The 22,920-nt window shown below is 42.9% G+C and overlaps 1 protein-coding gene across 3 annotated transcripts; it reads left to right on the top strand.

Moving 5' to 3' along the window:
• The first annotated feature begins 3,127 nt into the window (after nucleotides 1-3,127).
• LOC117964418 (bromodomain and PHD finger-containing protein 3-like) lies at nucleotides 3,128-20,973 on the top strand. 3 transcript variants are annotated; one of them, XM_059003665.1, is made up of 13 exons: nucleotides 3,128-3,427; nucleotides 8,242-9,685; nucleotides 11,992-12,148; nucleotides 12,362-12,493; nucleotides 13,815-13,943; nucleotides 14,593-14,905; nucleotides 15,331-15,948; nucleotides 16,509-16,943; nucleotides 18,576-18,669; nucleotides 18,981-19,078; nucleotides 19,481-19,578; nucleotides 19,755-19,909; nucleotides 20,341-20,973. In XM_059003665.1, exons 2-13 carry the CDS (start codon nucleotides 8,256-8,258, stop codon nucleotides 20,522-20,524), a joined length of 3,843 nt encoding a protein of 1,280 aa, XP_058859648.1. In that variant the 5' UTR covers nucleotides 3,128-3,427; nucleotides 8,242-8,255; the 3' UTR covers nucleotides 20,525-20,973. The 3 variants fall into 3 exon arrangements, with proteins under 3 accessions (XP_058859648.1, XP_058859647.1, XP_058859646.1); XM_059003664.1 differs by having other exon boundaries at nucleotides 8,239-9,685; XM_059003663.1 differs by having other exon boundaries at nucleotides 3,128-3,435; nucleotides 8,239-9,685.
• The last annotated feature ends 1,947 nt before the right edge of the window (nucleotides 20,974-22,920 follow it).

Genomic DNA, 22,920 nt, shown 5'->3' with positions numbered 1-22,920 from the left:
TTTCCACTGGGTAGACTACAGCATGTCTTGTTTTAAGCCACGCAATCTGTATTAATTGTAGGCATGTGTTACTACCAGGATGTTTATTTGCATTAAGGCAGCTGATTTTGCTGCTGTCGGTAGCTTTACAAAATTACCTACTGCCCTAACTCTCAATTTAAGACCACTGAGATCATTTATCGGGCTAAGAAAATAGTAAAGACAACCACGTAACGAAAACAACAACAATACTTCTCATTTTGCTTTCATATAATGTGTATATATATATATATATATATATATATATATATATATATATATATATATATATATATATATATATATATACAACATGTAGAAATAAAGAAATTCGATTACTGGATAAAGGCAGGTTAAAGCAGTCGGAGGAGGAGTCGTATTCATGTTGACACAATCATTCTGCCACGTGTGAGGGAACTCGTCCAAAAAGACGAGTGCAGTAGTTGTAGAAGCTGCTGTACCATTGCCTATGAGACACAATAATAATGCCGCCTTCTTTCACAGTGCACAGTAAGCTATGTATGAGTACGGAATATATATATATATATATATATATATATATATATATATATATATATATATATAGATATAGATATAGATATAGATATATATATATAGATAGATAAGTATATAAATGTGTATGCACTGCTATTGTTAAAGTGTAGTTAGTAAGACTATTGGCAGCACACTTCTGATGATTACTACCAATCAAATTTTTTTAAGGTTGTGTTTATTACAATAACACGACACTGGTAATAATTACGTGTATTGCAGATGTAGGCTGACGTGGGCTTCAATGGAGTATGAAGACAGCGATACTACTAGCACCTACAGCACACTAAATATATTGTTGGCGCTTACTCGGAACGTAAGAGAAAGAGTTTGTCCATAGCACTGTACCGCACACACGGATGTGTCTCTTTCTCGTTAGCTTTGTGTTGTGATGTCAGCTGCACTGAATGTACTGCACGGACGGGTCTCTCTCTCGTTAGCTTTGTGTTGTGATCTCGGCTGCACTGAATGTACTGCACGGACGGGTCTCTCTCTCTCTCGTTAGATTTGTGTTGTGATCTCGGCTGCACTGAATGTACTGCACGGACGGGTCTCTCTCTCGTTAGCTTTGTGTTGTGATCTCGGCTGCACTGAATGTACTGCACGGACGGGCCTCTCGTTACTTAGCTTTGTGTTGTGATCTCGGCTGCACTGAATGTACTGCACGGACGGGTCTCTCTCTCGTTAGCTTTGTGTTGTGATCTCGGCTGCACTGAATGTACTGCACGGACGGGTCTCTCTCTCTCTCGTTAGCTTTGTGTTGTGATCTCGGCTGCACTGAATGTACTGCATGGACGGGTCTCTCTCGTTAGCTTTGTGTTGTGATCTCGGCTGCACTGAATGTACTGCACGGACGGGTCTCTCTCTCTCTCGTTAGCTTTGTGTTGTGATCTCGGCTGCACTGAATGTACTGCACGGACGGGTATCTCGTTAGCTTTGTGTTGTGATCTCGGCTGCACTGAATGTACTGCACGGACGGGTCTCTCTCTCGTTAGCTTTGTGTTGTGATCTCGGCTGCACTGAATGTACTGCACGGACGGGTCTCTCGTTACTTAGCTTTGTGTTGTGATCTCGGCTGCACTGAATGTACTGCACGGACGGGTCTCTCTCTCTCTCTCGTTAGCTTTGTGTTGTGATCTCGGCTGCACTGAATGTACTGCACGGACGAGTCTCTCTCGTTAGCTTTGTGTTGTGATCTCGGCTGCACTGAATGTACTGCACGGACGGGTCTCTCTCTCGTTAGCTTTGTGTTGTGATCTCGACTGCACTGAATGTACTGCACGGACGGGTATCTCGTTAGCTTTGTGTTGTGATCTCGGCTGCACTGAATGTACTGCACGGACGGGTCTCTCTCTCGTTAGCTTTGTGTTGTGATCTCGGCTGCACTGAATGTACTGCACGGACGGGTCTCTCTCTCGTTAGCTTTGTGTTGTGATCTCGGCTGCACTGAATGTACTGCACGGACGGGTCTCTCTCTCGTTAGCTTTGTGTTGTGATCTCGGCTGCACTGAATGTACTGCACGGACGGGTCTCTCTCGTTAGCTTTGTGTTGTGATCTCGGCTGCACTGAATGTACTGCACGGACGAGTCTCTCTCTCTCTCTCGTTAGCTTTGTGTTGTGATCTCGGCTGCACTGAATGTACTGCACGGACGGGTCTCTCGTTAGCTTTGTGTTGTGATCTCGGCTGCACTGAATGTACTGCACGGACGGGTCTCTCTCTCTCTCTCGTTAGCTTTGTGTTGTGATCTCGGCTGCACTGAATGTACTGCACGGACGGGTCTCTCTCTCTCTCGTTAGCTTTGTGTTGTGATCTCGGTTGCACTGAATGTACTGCACGGACGAGTCTCTCTCGTTAGCTTTGTGTTGTGATCTCGGCTGCACTGAATGTACTGCACGGACGGGTCTCTCTCTCTCTCTCGTTAGCTTTGTGTTGTGATCTCGGCTGCACTGAATGTACTGCACGGACGAGTCTCTCTCTCTCTCGTTAGCTTTGTGTTGTGATCTCGGCTGCACTGAATGTACTGCACGGACGGGTCTCTCTCTCGTTAGCTTTGTGTTGTGATCTCGGCTGCACTGAATGTACTGCACGGACGGGTCTCTCTCTCTCTCGTTAGCTTTGTGTTGTGATCTCGGCTGCACTGAATGTACTGCACGGACGGGTCTCTCTCTCTCTCTCTCTCGTTAGCTTTGTGTTGTGATCTCGGCTGCACTGAATGTACTGCACGGACGAGTCTCTCTCTCTCTCGTTAGCTTTGTGTTGTGATCTCGGCTGCACTGAATGTACTGCACGGACGGGTCTCTCTCTCGTTAGCTTTGTGTTGTGATCTCGGCTGCACTGAATGTACTGCACGGACGGGTCTCTCTCTCTCTCGTTAGCTTTGTGTTGTGATCTCGGCTGCACTGAATGTACTGCACGGACGGGTCTCTCTCTCGTTAGCTTTGTGTTGTGATCTAGACTGCACTGAATGTACTGCACGGGGCTTCCATGTTTGCCACCAAGCCCGGTTGTGTTTTTTTTTTTTTTTTTTTTTTTAAGGGGCGTGTTCTAACTATCTTGATTGAAAGCAAAGGCTTCTTTCCCTAGCCATTGCTGAAAAGAAAAAAAATAACTCCATTACCAGCACAGGGTCGCAATCTTCTCGGGTTTCTCTTAAAAACCTTCAGATTACAGACTTTTCGGCGCTTATGTTTCTCTAGCAAAACGCTTAGTCGAGACCATTATGGAGGTCTGAAGCCGGAAAAGATACGTTTTTGCCTCCAAAACAGTCGTTTTTCCGGCCGCAGCAGAGCGACAACTGGTCCTTCTTTTTTAAGGTGCCCTCTCTTGCTGCATTCATTTTGCGTTTTGAGATCAAGGTAAACGTGTAAGTTCAACTATTTCTTTTCTATTACCTCCTGTTGTCATTTTAATCTGGTCGTAGTATCTGGTGTTTAAATTCATAATAAGAATGTAGATTGTCATTGATCAGACTAGGTGGCTCAGCGAAAGGGAAAAAAAAAGGTTACAAAAAAGCGACCACGATTCAGAGGAAAAAGACGAACCTGTTGTATTAGAGGAAATGCGCAAGTCTGTCGTTGTGGTGTTCGCTGTTTTATTTGTGCTTTTATTTATTTTTTTAAAAGGTTTTATTCAGTAAGGTTTTTGGAGAGAAGATGGCCGCCATCTTCTCGCCTTCTGGAAACAATTCGATTCAACCAAGCACTGTTGCTTAAGCCCGCCCCTTCTATGTGTGGATTGGTCAGGAGAGTGGTAGTTCAGAATTCTTTTGCTTTAGCGGTTGCCGATTGGCTTCTTGAACTCTCAGTTGTGTGGTCTGGGGTTAGGGTGAGCCTGGCGGTTCGATATTTAAGAATTTCCACTAAATAATGTTACAAGGAATAATACTGCAGCGAATAAATGTTTTTAACGTACATATTAGAGACACGTTCTGGAAATAGCGGTGTCCGGCGGCCTGTAGTGTCTTTGCGGCATTAGTGTGTGTGTCTATGTTGTATCACTGCAGCAGGGACTTGATAATTTTTCATGTGGACCCGCCCCCTTAAGAGAAATAAATAAAAACATTTCATCTGAGTTGCCAGTTGTGAAAGTAAAGATTTTAAGCCCGACCCCCTGACCTAGTATTGCCCCGTTTTTTTCTTTCCCTTTTGAAGCTTTGTTTTCAAAGCTGTCACTTGCAAACGGTGCCAAGATAAATATAATATTCTAGTCTGTGTTGTTGATTGGTAATTAATATAAACACAGCGTAACTTCCAGTGTCAATTCTCAGGAAGTTAGTTATCTGGCTTGGTTATATTGAACCCCTAGCTTTTCGACCTGTGAGTGTTTCTTTCGAGTGTGTTTGTGGTTGATGTCATTGACAGGTGACATTTTATTGACTAAGTAAGACTGTTTGAACACTTGCCGGTGATTTCATTAGCCGGCATTTTTTCCTCTCCTCCAAATCACGTGGCAGCAGCAGTCCAGTATCACGTGACCTGATTTATGCGGCGCTGATTTTTAGTTTGACTTTTTTTTTTTTTTTTACCAGGGTTGCTGTCATTTTTTTTTTTTTATAACATGCTTGATAAATTAATATGTAGTGTTTGTGTTGTCATAATAAGCTAATTCTATGCACACATTTCGCGAGTTGCTTTTGACCGGTATTGCAGTACGATACGTAGTTCCACCTGTAATAATAATAATAAAAAAAAAACATGCAGGTTGGATAAACAATTTGTTAATTTAAGTGTGTTTTTTTTTTTCCTTTGCTGCCTTTCCCCCCCCACCCCCCCCCCCCCCCCCAGTATTTTTGCATACAGTGTTGTTCTGCTTCATGTACAAACAGGAGCATTTGTCTCGGTGTTTTTGCAGTTGTCCCACAGTAAGCATTTGTCTCGGTGTTTTTGCAGTTGTCCCACAGTAAGCATTTGTTGCAGTTGTCCCACAGTAAGCTAGTTCTGCCCCGCGGGGAGAATGTAAACACTCAAGGCACTCAATAAGTCCTGTTTGTTGCATAGAAGGCTTCATTGTACAGACACCATAGATTTCAATTTCACTGTACAACTGAATGTTAATATTTGCACATGTGGTATTGTGAAAGGGGGTCATTTTAAATGAGAATTGGTTCTCAATGAACTCTGGATAAATAAATGGTTTGATTTGAGGTGGTACCTGCGTGAGTCAGACTTGTAGTCCGAGTCACGAGTCCTTGATTTCGAGTCTCGAGTCCGAGTCTTTGAAACAAACTCAAATCAGTTTTCATTCTAGTAGTGGTAGTAGTGGGGGAACAGTTTACCTAACGGACAGTGTCTGATATCCCTCAGGAAAAAGGCACAAATAATAAAAAAATAAAAATACAAAAGATTATTTGATTTATTTTTTTCTAGCTAGGTTATTCTATTCGCATGCCTTTTTGTCTGTCACTATCTTCTTTTCTTTTGGAATTGGAGTACTGTTTGAATGTACCTGAAGTTTATAGATAAGCTTTAAGTTCAAGTTTGTGGACGTTCTTTTTCACTTTGGTAGAAGCCATGATCTGGACTATAGCGCCGGTGTAGTGTTAGAAAGTGGTACATCATCAGAACGTGGTATGTGTACCACAACTTGACTCATGTAATGGCAGAAAGTGGTATGATGTCATATTTTGGTACATGTGCAATCATTTGCGATCTGATGGGTGTTTTCTAAAGAGGCACATTTACCATTAATTATACATCATTTTTTGCAAACTTAAACTGGCAACAGACAATTTTTAAAAAAGAAAAAACAATTCACGAGAAGTCCTCTGCAAAGTTGCACAAGTAAAAAAAAAAATGTTCAAGACCTAATGTATTGCATCAGGGTTGGCTGATTTTATATCAAGTTGATTTAAATCATGATTTTAAAAAAATCATTGATTTTAAATCATTTTTTATTTAGTACCTATTTAATATAGTTTCTCAAGGAAAAGTATGTTTTAAAAACCTTTTATTAACACAAACATCTTAAACTCTTACTGTCTATAAACTAAAACTCTTAGGGCTGTATTCTGAAATCCAAGAAAGAAAAGTAAAAGAAAAGAATGACCGGGATGAGTGAGGGGGATTTTTCTCTGGTGTACTCCATCGCTCAATTCTTATAGATCACATTTAGGGGATGCCACAATGATAAGTAATTTGCTTTATTTATGTATTTATTTAAGATTGAGTAATTTATTTTGGTATGTAACTATTCACAAACCAACATTTCCAACATCCTTAAATTTACAGTTTGGAGGTACTGTAGAGCTACAACTAGGGTACCACAAAAAAATTCCATAATTAAAAAAAAAAAAGAGAATCCAAAAAATCGATTTTTAAATAAATAAATAAATAAAAAATCTAATGTAAATCAAATAAATGCTTTTTTTTTATAAATATTCGTATACCATTTTCTTGGTGGGAAAATATAATAAATTACATTAAAAACGACGTAAAAGAATGGAAAATATAATACATTCAATAAAAAGAAACGTAAAAGACTGAAAACAGCATAATGTACCACATTTGAATGGGCGCTTTCCTGCTTTCTTAGCGGAACTTGTTTAGGCATGCGCAGGCGCATAGTGCTGAGTACCGCTACACAGGTAAGAAATTAGTTACCTGCACCTCTGACTATAGCATCTACGATGACATCAATTCGGGTAAAATCTGCCAATCTGATTTAGACATTGCCATAACTGTGTGTATATATGTGTGTGTGTGTGTGTGTATATGTATATATATATATATATATATAGTGTTCTTAAATAATAAATGTAGTATTTGTTTTGCAAAACAGAAACGTTATGTTTCACTTTCATTGCATTTGCACTTTAAGTCTGTAATACAATGGTGCATTTCTGATATTGTGCTTCAGTTAATTTGATTTCAGTTAAAGTATTTTTCTTTTCTTTTTTACACAAAAACATTGTTTATGTGTTTCCTGGTGGCCAAAATGTTTGGGTGTTCACACCTCTGATGTACGGTATATTTAATTACCAGTTACCCTAAACAGACAGTAGTGGTCAATGGGTGAGGGTGTGTTTGGGATCCCCTTCTATTCCTGTTGCAGTGGGTAGTTTTTAAACTCCAGTCCAATCTCTATGTTTTCCTGCCCCTCACAAGCCTGTATTTGGACAACTGGTGCTGCTGTCACTTCATTAAGTTTGCTTGCCTGTTTCCTGGCCGCAAGGTTTTGTTGTTTCTTTGTTATTTTGGGCTGATCTAGTTGAATCCAGCACAGCCCCCTCCTCCCTCCCTCCCTCACCTCCCTCCACCTCGCATGGGTCTGTTCTGGGGCATGAGAAATCCAGACACCAGAGCAGAATAAGGTTTATAAAAATACAACGGTACGCTGCAACACTTTCAATTGAAATTGTATCGAAACACTTAAACCCACAGGAGGCTCTGCAGTCTGCCTCCTTCTTGGCATTTGGGTGACAGCTCCGGATGCTGCTATTCTGAAATTGATCTGCATGCTTCTGGGAATTGGGTCGTCACCAGGCGCTGATCGCTAGTTTACTGCCCAACCTTATCTGCTCTTCTGAAATAATGTAACACTTCTAATACACTGTTGCTTGCTGGGTGGTTGGCCTGGTGCAGCGCAGTGTTATTTTTGGAACCCTTTCATGTGCTGTTATCTGAGAGACAGGGCTGTAATTTTATAGGAATGCTAAGCCTCTCTGAAAGGCTTGAGATTGCTGGGAACCTGTGTGTGTGTGTGTGTGTGTGTGTGTGTGTGTGTGTTTGTTTTCTCTAGGGTTTAATACAAAAAAATAATACAAAAAAAAGGAAGGCCTTCTCTTTGTGTACTTGCCCCCACGTCGCCTCTTTTACAGCAATAATATAAGCTGCAATAAACATGCTTTACTGGAATTGCCAAGAATGTTTTGACTTTGAATTGCATTGCCACTTGATCAAATTCACGATTGTGACGCAAACCAGATGCTGCTGATGATGGTCGTTGCATTACTTGCGTATCACAAGATTCATTTTCATTACGTCATAAAATAAATGAATTGCTAGGTCACTCGATGAGACATGAATAAAATATAAAGTAATGCTGAAAAACATTTTATTTATTTATTTATTTATTTATTTATTTAAATGTGTAATTATTATGAATTCTCAGTACAGCTGAGCATGGATCTGCTGTTTCTAACGGTCTCTCCACTCTGAACCTCTCGCAGCAGCTGGCGGCTGGGAGATGAGGAAGCCTCGGAGGAAGTCGAGACAGGCTGCCGAGGGCCCGCGCTCCCCGTCCCCCTACCGCCTGAAGTGCTCGCCCACCCGGGAGACGCTCACCTATGCCCAGGCGCAGAAGATGGTGGAGGTGGACATCGACGGGCGGCTGCACCGCATCAGCATCTTGGACCCGCTCAAGGTCATCACGGAGGATGAAATGATGGCGCAGGACATCAGCGAGTGCAACAGCAACAAGGAGAACAGTGAGCAGCCGCTCAGCCCTGGCAAGCCTGGCAAGAAGCCGCCGACCACCAAGGGCAAGAAGAAGGAGCCGGCCAAGAATTCCTCTTTGGGTGCGGGGGGTGGAGGAGGAGGGGGGTCCCATCACCACCACCACCACCATGCCCTGCCCAAGCCCACCTTCAAGATCCTGGAGTCCTTCACTCCGACGGACGCCCCGCCCATGCCGGCTGCATATTACCGCTACATGGAGAAGTCGGTGGACGAGCTTGATGCTGAGGCGGAGTACGACATGGATGAGGAGGACTTCGCCTGGCTGGAGATGATTAACGACAAGCGCAGGTCTGACGGGCATGCCTCGGTCTCCCCGGACACTTTCGAGGTGCTCCTGGACCGGCTCGAGAAGGAGTCCTTCTTGGAGAGCCGGAGCCAGGGCCCCTCTCAGACAGTCATCGACGAGGACGCCTTCTGCTGCGTCTGCCTGGACGATGAGTGCCACAACAGCAACGTCATCCTCTTCTGTGACATCTGCAACCTGGCTGTCCACCAGGAATGCTACGGCGTGCCCTACATCCCAGAGGGCCAGTGGCTGTGCCGCTGCTGCCTGCAGTCGCCTGCCCGGCCTGTAGACTGCGTCCTTTGCCCGAACAAAGGCGGAGCCTTTAAACAGACAAGCGACGGTCGTTGGGCGCACGTGGTATGCGCCATCTGGATCCCCGAGGTCTGCTTTGCCAACACGGTGTTCCTGGAGCCTGTGGAAGGGGTGGAGAACATTCCCCCTGCCCGCTGGAAGCTGACCTGCTACATCTGCAAGCAGAAGGGGGTGGGCGCCTCCATCCAGTGCCACAAGGCCAACTGCTACACCGCCTTCCACGTGACCTGCGCCCAGCGGGCTGGCCTCTTTATGAAGATTGACCCTGTGCGGGAGACCAGCGTCCATGGGACCACGTTCTCCGTCAAGAAGACAGCCTTCTGCAAGGCCCACTCCCCGCCGAGCACCAGCAGGAAGAAAGGAGCCACGTCCAACAGCGAGGGGGAAGAGGAGGAGGAGGAGGTGGAGGAGGAGGAGGACGAGGTAAGGACCCGTGCGCACCACAAGCGCACCCTCAAGAAGGCGTCCAAGCTGAAGCGCAAAATAAAGAAGTCGATGGAGGTGGCAGCCAGGCGCTCCTCAATGCCTATGGTGATGGTGCCACAAATCCCTTTGCACAGGTGGGTGAGCTTCAGGCTGCAGACTTATTATTTTCTTTGGTTTGGGTGTCTGTTTAACCGTTCTGTTGCTCTGTGTCCGTCATACTCGACAGAGTCGGAGTAAAGGTCTTGGTGTGTATGATAAGATTTTTTGCTGTTTCTGTGGTTCACAATTTACAATAAGCAGCATAATTGTTGCAGAATGCTTTCAGCGTTGTGGTTAATTTCACAATTTGTTAATTCGTCTAATTCACTGTTAGGCTGTTTTGACAGTACATTGAACATGCCTGTGTTTTACTGTGTAAGGATCAGTCACTAACTTGCTACCCTAAATGCTTGCTACCCTAAATGCAAGTCAGATATCGAAATGACAGGTAATGACATGGCAGTGTCTTTAAATGTGTATGTAAGCACAATACTGCTGTTTCTAAGGAAAGTTTTCTAGTTCAGGGGCTGTATTACAGAACAATTTCCTTACTTGCTTTCCTATCTTATCTTTCATGGCTAGGATAGGATTTTTCCTAACTTGGTATTACAAAAGCATTTCCTAAGCCAGCAGTGTCTACAATTTCCAAAATGTCTCATCCTATCCTAACATTAGTTAGGAAATCCTATCTAACGCCAGTCTTATCCGTAAACGACTGATCAAGTCTGAATAGAGCAGGTTTCAGCTCGAGCTTCAGGGAACTGTCACCAGAATAGACATGTTTTTAAGTTATGGCGTCTAAACTCGATTGAGTTGTGGCAAAGAAACACGAGGCTCTAAATTTTACTCAGGAAGAGAAATAAGGTTTTGATCGTAGAAAAAATGTACAATAAAATCTAGTTAACAACAATAAATAAATACCGCTATGTAAAGAAATAAAAAATAAGTAAAATAATGAAGCAATTATTCAATTTCAGTCATAAACACCATTTTATTTTAATGAGGAATGGCAACCTACAACAATATCTCACGGCTAAAAATGAGAACAGTACTATTGATGTAATTCTGTACATTACAGTCCAAACTTGTATTTTTCTAGTTACATTAATCCTCAGTAAAGTTTCAAATATCAATTATTATATCTCATTGATCACCGACAGTGACGTGTGAGTGCGTCTAACTCAAACTCCATGCTTGTCCCGTACATAACACAATGAACCACCTTCTCTCACGGGAGGTGGAGCTGGATCTAGACGTTACATGTAGCTTACTGTTAAAGGTACACATCCCAAAATATATTAATGGATCATTATGGATTACTACAGAATATGTAGTATCTAATAAGACCTAAATGCCCAGAAATTTGTGCAATACAAGACTTAAAATATAAAGCATTTTAAGTCTACAATCAGACATGTAGGTCATCATGCATGGTTTGTTCAGATCTTGCAAATTAACAATTTTCTTTTTCTAACTGACAGATAGGAAAGGTTCCATCCTAAATGTCAGGAAAGAAACTTAGGAAATGACCAAGTTAGGAATGTTCTGTCTTATGCTATTTCCTATCTTAAATGAAGACAGAGCATTTTCAGTAATATCCTAAACTTCAGTTAGGACATTCTATCCCTGAAGATAAGAATATCTCTTAGGGTGCTTTTGTAATATGGCCCCAGATATCTTATGTTAAAAATGCATACGTTTTGAATGCTCTGTGAATCTGAAGTGTAGTAAACTGACAGAGACAAGTTCACTCGGTCGCTGGTGCCAGACTTGCTTAAGATGGGTTTACTGCAGGGTTATTTTGTCAGCCTTACTCTTTTTATTATTCTGTGTGGTTTAGCACAGAGGGTTATCCAAGATTTTAAACATGGTTTGAAGAAACTGCAGGATGTCCAAAATATGTTTTTTGTTGTGCGATAGTAAAATTTCCCATCAGTGATAAACAGCTAAGAATATCAATCGCAGATTTAAACACAGGAGCTGCTAGCAGATTACTCTATGGGACACCTGAAGATAAATCTCATTGATTTTTAACTGAAGAAAGGGAACTCTTTATATTTTCCGCTACCTTTAGAGGCAGAGGTGGCACTCATGGGGTGAAGAAGCTTACCAAACCCTCTTTGATCTGAGACAACAAATAAAACCCAGAAATAATGTTTTAGTGCAGCATGCACATTAGAGTGTCAGACAGGCTTTAAAGGGGGAACAAAAACTGTTTGTTTAATAAATAGTGTGGACAATATAAAATGATATCCAGTCCTGGTTTCATAATATAATTCAAGCTTGCTGCTCTACCTGTACACAATGGCTAATTAAACTCCTGCAGTAGTAAAACCTGGAGAGGATAGAACTGCTGTTCCATCCTTGCGTTCACTGTAATGATGTCGCTCTTGTTGCACAGGTTAAATAAAATCTGCACTGGCGTTTCTGTTCAGAGGAAGAACCAGTTCATGCAGAGGCTGCACAATTACTGGCTGCTGAAGAGACAGTCCAGGAATGGCGTTCCCCTGATTCGCAGGCTGCACTCGCACTTACAGTCGCATAGAAACACAGAACAGGTAAGGGTGCTGGGGGGAGGAGGGGCACGGCTCCTGTCCTGACAGCAATTCAAATAGGACAGCAATTGGGGAACGCTTACAAGTTGGTTGACTATAAAACCCTGTTAAGGCCGGTTCATACTTCAGTCTTGGATCGACAGACAGTTGCAACCCCCTGGATCGACAGACAGTTGCACAACTGCTGACACGGCTGTTGTGTTGTTGCGTTCGCAGGTGGAACCGGACGAGAAGACGAGTGCGGTGAAGGAGGAGCTCAAGTACTGGCAGAAGCTGCGGCACGACCTGGAGCGGGCGAGGCTGCTGGTGGAGCTGATCCGCAAGAGGGAGAAGCTGAAGAGAGAGCAGGTGAGGGAAGGGGTGGTGCAGTGCAGATACAGGTCCTGTGTTTCAGCTCAAATGAAATGAAACAATTGTTAGGTTAGCTGCATTAATACAGTGCGGGGATTGTTTTTTCTAGTGGTGGGCAACGATATTAAAATTTGATATCGATATTGTGCATATAGTTTGATAGTCTTTCAAAACACTGCAAAATTGCAAATAATCCTATAGGAATTTTTCTTCACACAAATAAGTTTTTGTGCAACTTCCCAACGTTTCAGTATGTTTAACATACCTTTGTCATCATGTCTTTGATGTCATTCACTGTATAGCTAATGATGTAACAATCTACTGTTCCTTTCTCTTTATTCTTTGAGCAAAAACTTAATTAACAGATAATTACATATGAAAAGCAGTAACTTACCTTAACTTGGTGGTGCTTTGCTTCATAATATTCCATATCATCCACTTCAAATCTTAAATATTTCCATACTTCACTGCACACAGACTTGTTAATTTTCTAGAGATTCTAGAAGTTATCTAATCTTAAACTGCTCTGCGTATAAATGTGGACTCACCACACCTCTAAAAGTATTAAGTACTGTGTCATGCTGAATTTTGCATTATTTTGAGATGTGTTTATACTGTTTTGCTGTCAAAGTACATCTCGTTTATAATACAGAAAGTAAAGATCTAACCACGGCAATTAAAAATTAATAGCGCAAGTAATGACACGGATAAAATGCAATGAAACACTGACAGGCGCATATCTCCAAATAATGCAAAACGGACAACCGTGCCAGACTTAATGCAGCATGCAATAGCATGTGGAATTTTTAAAAAAACCAAAAAAAACAAGTGCATTTAAAATGATTGTTGCTCTTCCACCAGTATTGTGCACCTGTCCGGAATATTTAATCTCAGTCTTTAGAGATCGGGGCAGCTGTTAAGATTGGCTCAGGTCTTTTATTTACTTGTCTGTGGTAAAGTCCTGTCTGTGGTAAAGACCTGCCTGGGCTGTGCTTGTGAGTTCGATCCAGCCCTGGGCTTGTGAGTTTGATATAACTTTTACACTAGTCCACTCCTACACGCACCTTTTATTTGTTTGTGAGGTGAGACTGTATCCAGCAGAAAGGATGCAGATGTTTAAATAATCACACTTGCCATTGGGCATGTGCTTGATCAGGACAGCTCCTGAATGAAATGTTCTAACCTCTCACCGCTGTATTTAATATGATCTGCCTTGGACAGATAAATAACATATTTCTATGGGGGATTTCTCTGCTGGTAAACTGATGACTGAACTCCATAGTTTTATTGCGATTGTTGTATTCTGTTCTGTTTGCAGGTTAAAGTCAGTCAAGCAGTAATGGAACTCCAGCTCACTCCCTTCATCGTACTCCTACGCACAACCCTGGACCAGCTGCAGGAAAAGGATTCCGCACAGATCTTTGCAGAACCAGTTGACCTGAAAGAGGTACATGCTGGCCTGACCACGACCGCTGCAGTGTTTTTATGTATTTGGCTAATGATCTGGCTCATGCAGTATATCTTCTTGGAACAAACTGAACTATCACATACATGTCAAAGGAAAAGGCTTTCACAGCCCCCGATTTAACACTAGTCTTGGTGTTAGTCTAGTTAGTGCTAGAGACAACCTTACCTAAGATAACATTGGGTAGGGTTAGTGCTAGCCGGCTATCTATGCATTGGATGGTGGGTCTCGTGAACGGATTAATCTGATTTTTGTCTCCATGTTTAATAAATTATTCCTTCAATTTTTATCCTGATGAATGATTTAGAAATCAAAATGACTACACTTGGAGGATAATTAGTGTTAATTGGGCTAATTTCCCATTCATTTGAGAGCAGGTGTCTGAATGTGTGTTGATTATGTCATGTGGAGAGAATCCTCTTCTAAAAGATATGCGACCATAACAGAATGTTCTTGAAGTGCCTGTGAAAAGCAGTTCTTAGAACTTCCAGTACAGCACAGCTACAGCTGCTTTCACGTCTGCAAGCTCCTACAACTTGTACATTAACCCTTTTATCCAGTTCACAGTGTAAAGACACTCCCTTTATCCTGTACATAGTGACATTCCATCCCCCCCTTCTCCTCACGGCAGGTCCCAGATTACCTGGAGTTCATCTCCCACCCCATGGATTTTGCCACCATGCGGACGAAGCTGGAGTCTCATGGGTACAGGACCTTGGGCGAGTTTGAAGTGGACTTCAACCTCATCGTCAGCAACTGCTTGAAATACAACGGAAAAGACACGATATTCCACCGGGCCGCAGTGCGCCTACAAGAGTTGGGCGGAGCTATCCTGAGACACACCCACCGGCAGGCAGAGAACATCGGCTTTGACCGGGAAACTGGCATGCACCTCAGAGAGTCGCCCAAAACAGAGGACTTCTACCGCTTCTCCTGGGAGGACGGTCAGTGGAGTCCAAAGATTCAACAACCATGTGTTATTATTATTATTATTATTATTATTATTATTATTATTATTATTAAACGTTATGGCTGTGGGAGAAAAAAAACTCAACAAAAAACAACTTGTGTCTAGATAATTTTAAACATGTTTACTTTTACAAACTTAGCACACAGAGAGAAAAAAAAATGGTAATAAATGAATGTATGGGATAAGTTAAGAAGGTGACATTTTAACTGAAAAATGACTTGGGTCAAAACTATTGGAAGGACCCTGGCTTGACCAAACAAGATCATCTTCCTCCTAGCATTTCTAATGTTCTGATGATGAATAAAAACAACTTTGACCAAAAAATATTTAGCTTCAAATCAGTAATAACTTTTCCTTTTTTCCGTTTGCCTCTGCCCCTCCGATCTCTACTGAACGCAGTGGACAACATCCTGGTCCCGGAAAACCGCGTCCACCTGTCCCTGGAGGACCAGCTGAAGGAACTGCTGGACAAGCTGGACATGGTGAGCTCCATGCGCTCGAGCGGCGCCCGCACTCGCAGGATACGCCTGCTACGCCGCGAGATCAACAGCATCCGGGGTAAGAGACTGCTGCACAACGGGGAGCGAGGCCGTCACCCGCGGGGGGAGGAGACCGACCGGGAGCACAGCCAACACCAGCTGGGGGAGGAGACCGACCGGGAGCACAGCCAACACCAGCTGGGGGAGGAGACCGACCGGGAGCACAGCCAACACCAGCTGGGGGAGGAGACCGACCGGGAGCACAGCCAACACCCGCTGGGGGAGGAGACTGACCGGGAGCACATCCAACACCCGCTGGGGGAGGAGACTGACCGAGAGCACAGCAAACACCCGCGGGGGGAGGAGACCGACCGGGAGCACAGCAAACACCCGCGGGGGGAGGAGACCGACCGGGAGCACAGCAAACACCCGCGGAGGGAGGAGACCGACTGGGAGCACAGCAAACACCCGCGGGGGGAGGAGACTGACCGGAAGAAAGCCCGGGGCGAGGAGCGAGGGGGCAGCCCTGACAGAGCAGGTGTGTTTTACCCAATAGAGCCTTTTAACTGTATCAGAGGGTTTTATAGATCCCTGATTGTTAGCACTTTTCCTGGAATATAATTCTACTATATTATTACTGCGGCACATGTACAGAAAACCTGTCTGTTGCCAGTACTAGAAGAGTCCCTTTCCTTTGTAAATCTACTTGGACAGTTGGAGATGGTAATGTCTCCACCATGTAGCTCATAAGCCACTGAATAATGTGTACATATCACGGATGTAATGCACGTATCACTGATTTAATGTGAGGGGAGTGGGGATTATTTAATCGATTTCACCTGGGTTATGTCATGGTCCTGTGATTGTCACGTGATAGGGCTGGCTATATATACGACACACTTAACAATAATAATTATTGTTTATTATTATTATTATTATTATTATTAAAAGGCATCCTACACATGTATTGTGTTGCCGTTGTCTTGTGCTGAGAGAGAGAGAGAGATGTGTTCACATCACCAGCTATTGACGTGGTTAAAATCGTCTTGAACTGTCTCTTGCGTCCTAACTTTTGTTGTTGTGTTTTTTTTATTGCAGGTGACACAAAATCCACCCCACCACCCACCCTGGAGCCCACGGGACCCCCCCCTTCCCTCACAGATTGTGATGCCCACGAAGAGCCGCCCACCCTCAAGCCCATGGGAGGGGGGGTTGAGGGCAGGGCTCAGAGCCGACTGCATAAGCGCTTGAAATCGGACAGCGAGATCCTGACCAGCAAGCGGCTCCAGAGGGAGAGGGAGCACGGCGGTGGAGCCACAACCCAGCGGCTGCTCAGCGACAGCGGCGTCAACGGGATCCCCGGTGTAGGCAGGCGCACCTCCGTCCTCTTCAAGAAAGCCAAAAACGGGGCGAGGCTGCAGAAGGGCTACGAGAGCCCACTACACAACGGGGACGAGCACGGACCCCCGGCCCGCAAGAGTGGCACCTCGGAGAGCGATGGGGAGAAACCCCCGCGCAGGGCGGCAGAGGCAGGTGAGGGGAGTCCCTGGGCTAATGCAGTGGTCCTCACTTTATTTATGTATTTATTTATTTATTTATTTATTTATTTATTTATTTATTTTACACATTACACAGGGTATTGAACTGGAATCACTTCTAATTCCTCTGCTGCTATGTCAGTATTCAGGATCGTTGGCTCCTGTCGTGGTCACAATTTGCCAACATGCGGGCCACTGGGCTGACGGGTTAGGTATGAGGGCCACGTTTGTGTAACTTGGCTTGGCGGGATTAACACTGCAATGGATACAATTGATTAAAATGTGAAAGCCAGGGCTAGATAATTTTGCTTAAAAAGAATATTATCTAGTGGCTGCCATCCAAGAGTTTAAAGGCTAAGAGGCTCAAGGTTAGATGCACTAAAGTATTGCGCCTGTCACAAACCAGTTGCAAACGAGTCGGAAGTCTAGGGTGAAATGTACTAAACATCCGCAATGCTCAATGCATTTTTGAGGCGAACACCCAAATACCTATTTTTCCCTAAAAGCAGGGTGGACTTGCAATGCTAGAGATCTTGCTAAGATGAAGCAACACATATTTAAATAAGTAGATTGCGGCTTTCTTTATTAACGTGTTTTCTCTTGGTATATACAACAAAATGTATACTTTGCGAATTGTTGCAACAGAAATGCAAATTGCGGTATGTTTGCGCTGCGACTGGCCCAACTTAGTAAACCTACCCCTCAGTTTTTTTAGAGTACCAAAACCCCCATAGACAAAGACGGGTTTATACAATCAAGAGATTGAAAAGAAAGCCGTGTGTGAGAGTTATTGTAAGTATCTGTTCATTCATGTACCTCGTGGGTCCTGTGATGCTGCAGGTAGTTAAGGGTGCTCATGTTGTTCATTCAGGGATCGAGTGGGTCCTGTGATGCTGCAGGTAGTTAAGGATGCTCATGTTGTTCATTCATGTATCGCGTGGGTCCTGTGATGCTGCAGGTAGTTAAGGATGCTCATGTTGTTCATTCATGTATCGCGTGGGTCCTGTGATGCTGCAGGTAGTTAAGGGTGCTCATGTTGTTCATTCAGGGATCGAGTGGGTCCTGTGATGCTGCAGGTAGTTAAGGCTGCTCATGTTGTTCATTCAGGGATCGAGTGGGTCCTGTGATGCTGCAGGTAGTTAAGGGTGCTTGTGTTATTCATGCCAGATTCAGTTCTCCTCACTTCACATGTATATTTGTGCAAGCTTTTGCTCTCGCCTCTGGGTGTCACCCAAGAGCTGCTACAAGAGCTATGTAAAAGCACTGTACTGCCTATTTGGTAGGGAATGAAATAAGGTTACAAGAAAGATCAAAATGTAACAGAAGGTATCCAGTGGTAGTGTGTAAAAACAAAAACAAAAAAAAATGTAATAAAAAATACTCAATTGAGAGCTCATAGACTATTGTTGCGTTTTAATGTGCAAATGCAGACCGTTTTTAAAACTGAACAACTCTGCTATAAGGCTGTCATTAGGTTTTCACCTAAAAATCATAACCATGTTGTATGTTTTATTTATTTATTTTAAACACTTTTTAAAATGTGTGATTTACAGATTTAGCATTCAGAGTGTGTGTGTGTGTGAAGTGCCAGTTGCAGTAATGATGATGTGTTGTGTGCTTTGCACAGGGTTAACGAACGGCTTTGGAAAGCACGCACAAAGTGGCTCAGACTCGGAGTGCAGTTCATCATTCACGGCTGCTGTGCCGGTTGAGAAAGACGGGTAAGAAACCTTCCACAAGGGACTGTCTGAAAGGGCTCTTTCACTGGTTAGACTGTAGTGTGTTCATGTTTATTATTATTATTATTATTGTTTGTGGTAGTATTGCATTTTCTAAGTGAGACAACCCAAATGAAAAGGTAAAGCAACAGCTTTTGAAATGAATATGGCTAATCCCATTTTTTTTTTTTTTTTTTTTTTTTTGCTTTGTTAGTCGCCAATACAAAGCTGGTTATGGGGTTAGCTTGCCATTTCCAGCTCTGTTAGGCTATTGAATAGCAGATTTTAAAAGCTAAATCCTTTTTGTCTTGCAGGAGCACTTCTCCTCCCAAACGCAGTCGTGGAAAGCCAGCACTTTCCAGGGTTCCCTTTCTAGAGAGCGTTAATGGGGACTCTGATTACACCTCCACAGGTAGGAGCGGACTTTCACCTGTCAGCATTGCCGAGTGCTGCGCTGTGCCCTCTGGAGTCTGGGCCCTCGCCCCTGCCGAGTGCTGCGCTGTGCCCTCTGGAGCCTGGGGTCCACATCTAGACCCCTGCATAGCACACACACAGCAGTGATGCAGTTATTTCTTACCTGCTTCCAGTGAACTGCACGCATGAGCAAATAGCGATGTGGAGTTCATTGCATCCTGGTAGAAGCCCAATCGCAGGGAATTAATTATTAATCTCTTTATATTTGCTGGAGTTTAAACATCAAGATTAAACCCAAATATGATCTAGAAACATGCCCCCTAACAATAGAGGATCAGTGTGTGTGTGTGTGTTTAACACACAGAATACATTTATTACATTGTTTCTGTTTTTGTGATAGGCAGAAATATCTTGATGCCATTTGAAAGCAATGCAGAACTGGAGACTTTGGACCTTGTGTGGGCAAAGTGCAGGGGGTACCCTTCGTATCCGGCGCTGGTGAGTTAAGACCGGGGGGTGGTTTTAACATGCTGTATCTCCATACTTCTATACTACCTTTCATTTAGCTTGAGTGTTAATGAAACCGCTTAACGGTTTTATAGGGCTGCCCTGTTTTGCATTATTCTCACTGCCGCAGCTCCCTGAAGTTTGTCTGTTTGTTGAATTGTTTCCAGATTATCGACCCCGAGATGCCGCGGGAAGGTTTGCTGCACAATGGTGTCCCGATCCCGGTCCCTCCTTTAGATGTGCTGAAGCTGGGGAAGCAGATGCAGAGCGAAGCGGCGGACAGGCTTTTCCTCGTCCTTTTCTTTGACAACAAGAGGACCTGGTGAGTGGAGAGAGAGAGCGAGAGCGAGAGAGCACCGCAGCAGTGCCACATGCAGCTCCTTTATTTAAACTCTGTCTCATGTTCCTGTTCTATTTGTACACAAACGTAATTCCTTGGTGGTTTAATTGACTGCATCCTTCCATGCTATATAATATTCCTTCCTCAGTTTTTACTAGCGAGTGAAATGAAAAGGTGCACCTCACAAGTAACACAAGCAAACTGCTCTACAACTATCTGCTAGCGTTTAGTACAAGACTGTGTCTACCTTTCAGAGATTAAACGTCAATTAAAAGTCAATGTAAGATCCTCAGAAAACTTAAGTTATCGGTTATACCGATAATTTAAGGATTACCGTTTTTTAAACGTTTAAAATCTCTACAGCCGTGGTTCTCGGTCACTTTGTAATGTGTTTTTGTTTCTTTTGACACCAGGCAGTGGCTTCCCCGTGACAAAGTCATGCCCCTGGGAGTGGAGGACACGATGGATAAGCTGCGCATGATGGAGGGGCGGAAGACCAGCATCCGCAAGTCCGTCCAGGTGGCGTACGACCGCGCCATGATGCACCTGAGCCGAGTGCGGGGCGATCACGCCTTCATCACCTCCAATTACCTCTAGAAACACAAAACAAGGCTGTGTTTGTATTAAAGGACAACCAAAACTATTGAAGTACTGTTCCGCAAAAACGTCACAAGAGCTTTTTTTATTTTATTTTATTTCTATTCATTTTCATTCACGTCTTTCTGAAGAAAGAGAAAAAAGCATCACTGCCATTTCTTGTAATATAATAGCTTTTTACTTTAATCTTTTATGAACCTCTTCTTGTACATGGAAAGCACATTTCATGGTACTCTTGTTTTTGCAATGCATTTTCTGAGGGCACTACGAGCTAGACGATTATGTAAATACTTGTAAAATAATGTTATACATTATTGTTGGCTGCACCATTCATTAAGCGTCTCTGTGGTGCTTACAGTTCCCTTTTTTTAAACCACAAAAATGTAATTTATTTAAAAGAAGAAGAAACCATGTCGTTTTGACAATTGAAAATACTAGATGAGTTATTAAGTATATATATATATATATATATATATATATATATATATATATATATATATATATATATATATATATATATATGTATATGTATATATATATATATATATATATATATATGTATATAAAAAACAACGAATAAGCAGTGGGCTTGTGTGACCTCGTGTATAACATTATAAGGTTTTAAAAACATTTTTATTACATTTTATGATTTCATTTGTAATGTTTTTGAGATGTTTATGGGACCTAAATGTTGCTGATAGTCCACTGTAAAGCACAGGATGTTGTATTTATTGTAGAAAGTGTTTGCTTTCTAGATCTGTTTATAACATGGCTATGAGAGAAATTCTATGCTTGTACAAAATGCAGATTTTACCTACTATATAACCTGACTGTCTGAAAGTATATTTTCTCTCTCGAGAAATAAATGTTCTAATCTACATTTTCTGCTTTCTACATTTCTTTTATTGCTTCCACCTTTTTTTTTATTTTTGTTTTAAGAATTCTGGTAAAAACTGCACTTTAATATATATGGACCACATTTATTTATTTTTTACACAATATCCAATAAAGTTGTTTTGTTGTTATTACTAGCAATTCTTATTTTTAATCTGAACTTTGGGGTTATTAAGATGCTTGTGGAGGAGCAGGCATGGTTGACTTGTGTAGAGTTTTTGTGTAGAGTTTTCTTTAATCTCTATTCAAAAAGCTTCATACTCATAGCTTACACTACAGCTGTTGTGCTATAGGTGGGTGTAAGCACAGCCCTGTGATACAGTAAGCAAAAGAACTATGGGGAGTGATTTTTAAAGGGTTAAAACTCATAACTATTGTCAATGAGCCCTACCACGTACATAATTGATACCCCTGCTTCATTAAAGCTGCATTCCCCTTCCCTGGAGTTTTTAAAAGTAATTGCTGTTCATTATCAGAGCACAGCAATACTTGGTAGTGGACTTGGCATGAGATACAATTACGATGGAGTGCATACTTTGCTGCCAGTTTTCCCTGTTAAATAATCAAGGGTTGTTTTTTTTTTTTTTTATGTAATTGACAAGACAATATATAGGTATTCTTTTAAATTGAGTTTTCAAATGGGGAAGTTTGCTGATGGAAATGACCACAGCATTCACTAAAATAAAATGAAAAGTTCTACTCGCTAAACCTCCAGTGTGACATACATATGAAAAGGTGACCTTTTGATAAAGGTTGGTAGTGAATCAATAGCATGCTTTGGCTCCAGATGCTGCCGCTCCTCTGAGTCGGGGTGCTGCAGTGGATATGCCAGCACAGCTGTTTGCATTGACCCTGCGCAGCTGCCATTCAGGTAGAACTCAGTGCAGGGAGCCACACGTCTGATCTGATCATTGCCTAATACGGCTCCTGTTCTATCAAACCAGATTGCCCGTGCAAGTGATTGAGATATTGAGACGAGTCCAGGACCTTTACATTCTCATTCTAGCCATGTGGTTCATTTAGCTGGAGTGAATCCTGAATAATCTGTTCATCCCCCAATGTGTCTTGCATGATGATGAAGAGAGTAACCCAAAGTCATTTCACAACCACCTATTACACTTGACATTGTGTGGGTTGCAAACTCTGGGCTTTCATTTTTCAAGACAGCAGTAGAGGGAAGCATGGAGCTCCGCCGGGTTCACACGCAGTAAGAGGAAGACAGCAGTAGAGGGAAGCATGGAGCTCCGCAGGGTTCACACACAGTCTTTATCTCACTATTCCATTCTACCAGTTCCACAGCCAGGGAGATGACCTTGTTAGTGTTTGTGTGAGCCGGGTGGACACACGTCCAGGACTCAACAGTTGCCAGTATTGCTGTGCACAGCATTCTCATCAGCAAGTGAACAGAGCAATACATTTGTCTTGAATTCATGGAGAAGTGAGTCCCTGAATGTAGATTGCTGCTCCAGCTGTGTGCTGATTGATAAGAGCCCCCAGAGTAG

This window comes from Acipenser ruthenus, chromosome 29, assembly GCF_902713425.1.
Source record: "Acipenser ruthenus chromosome 29, fAciRut3.2 maternal haplotype, whole genome shotgun sequence".
Taxonomy (NCBI): Eukaryota; Metazoa; Chordata; class Actinopteri; order Acipenseriformes; family Acipenseridae; genus Acipenser; species Acipenser ruthenus.
Note: the sequence above shows the minus strand (reverse complement) of the source record. Positions and strands in the feature narration are given on the sequence as shown.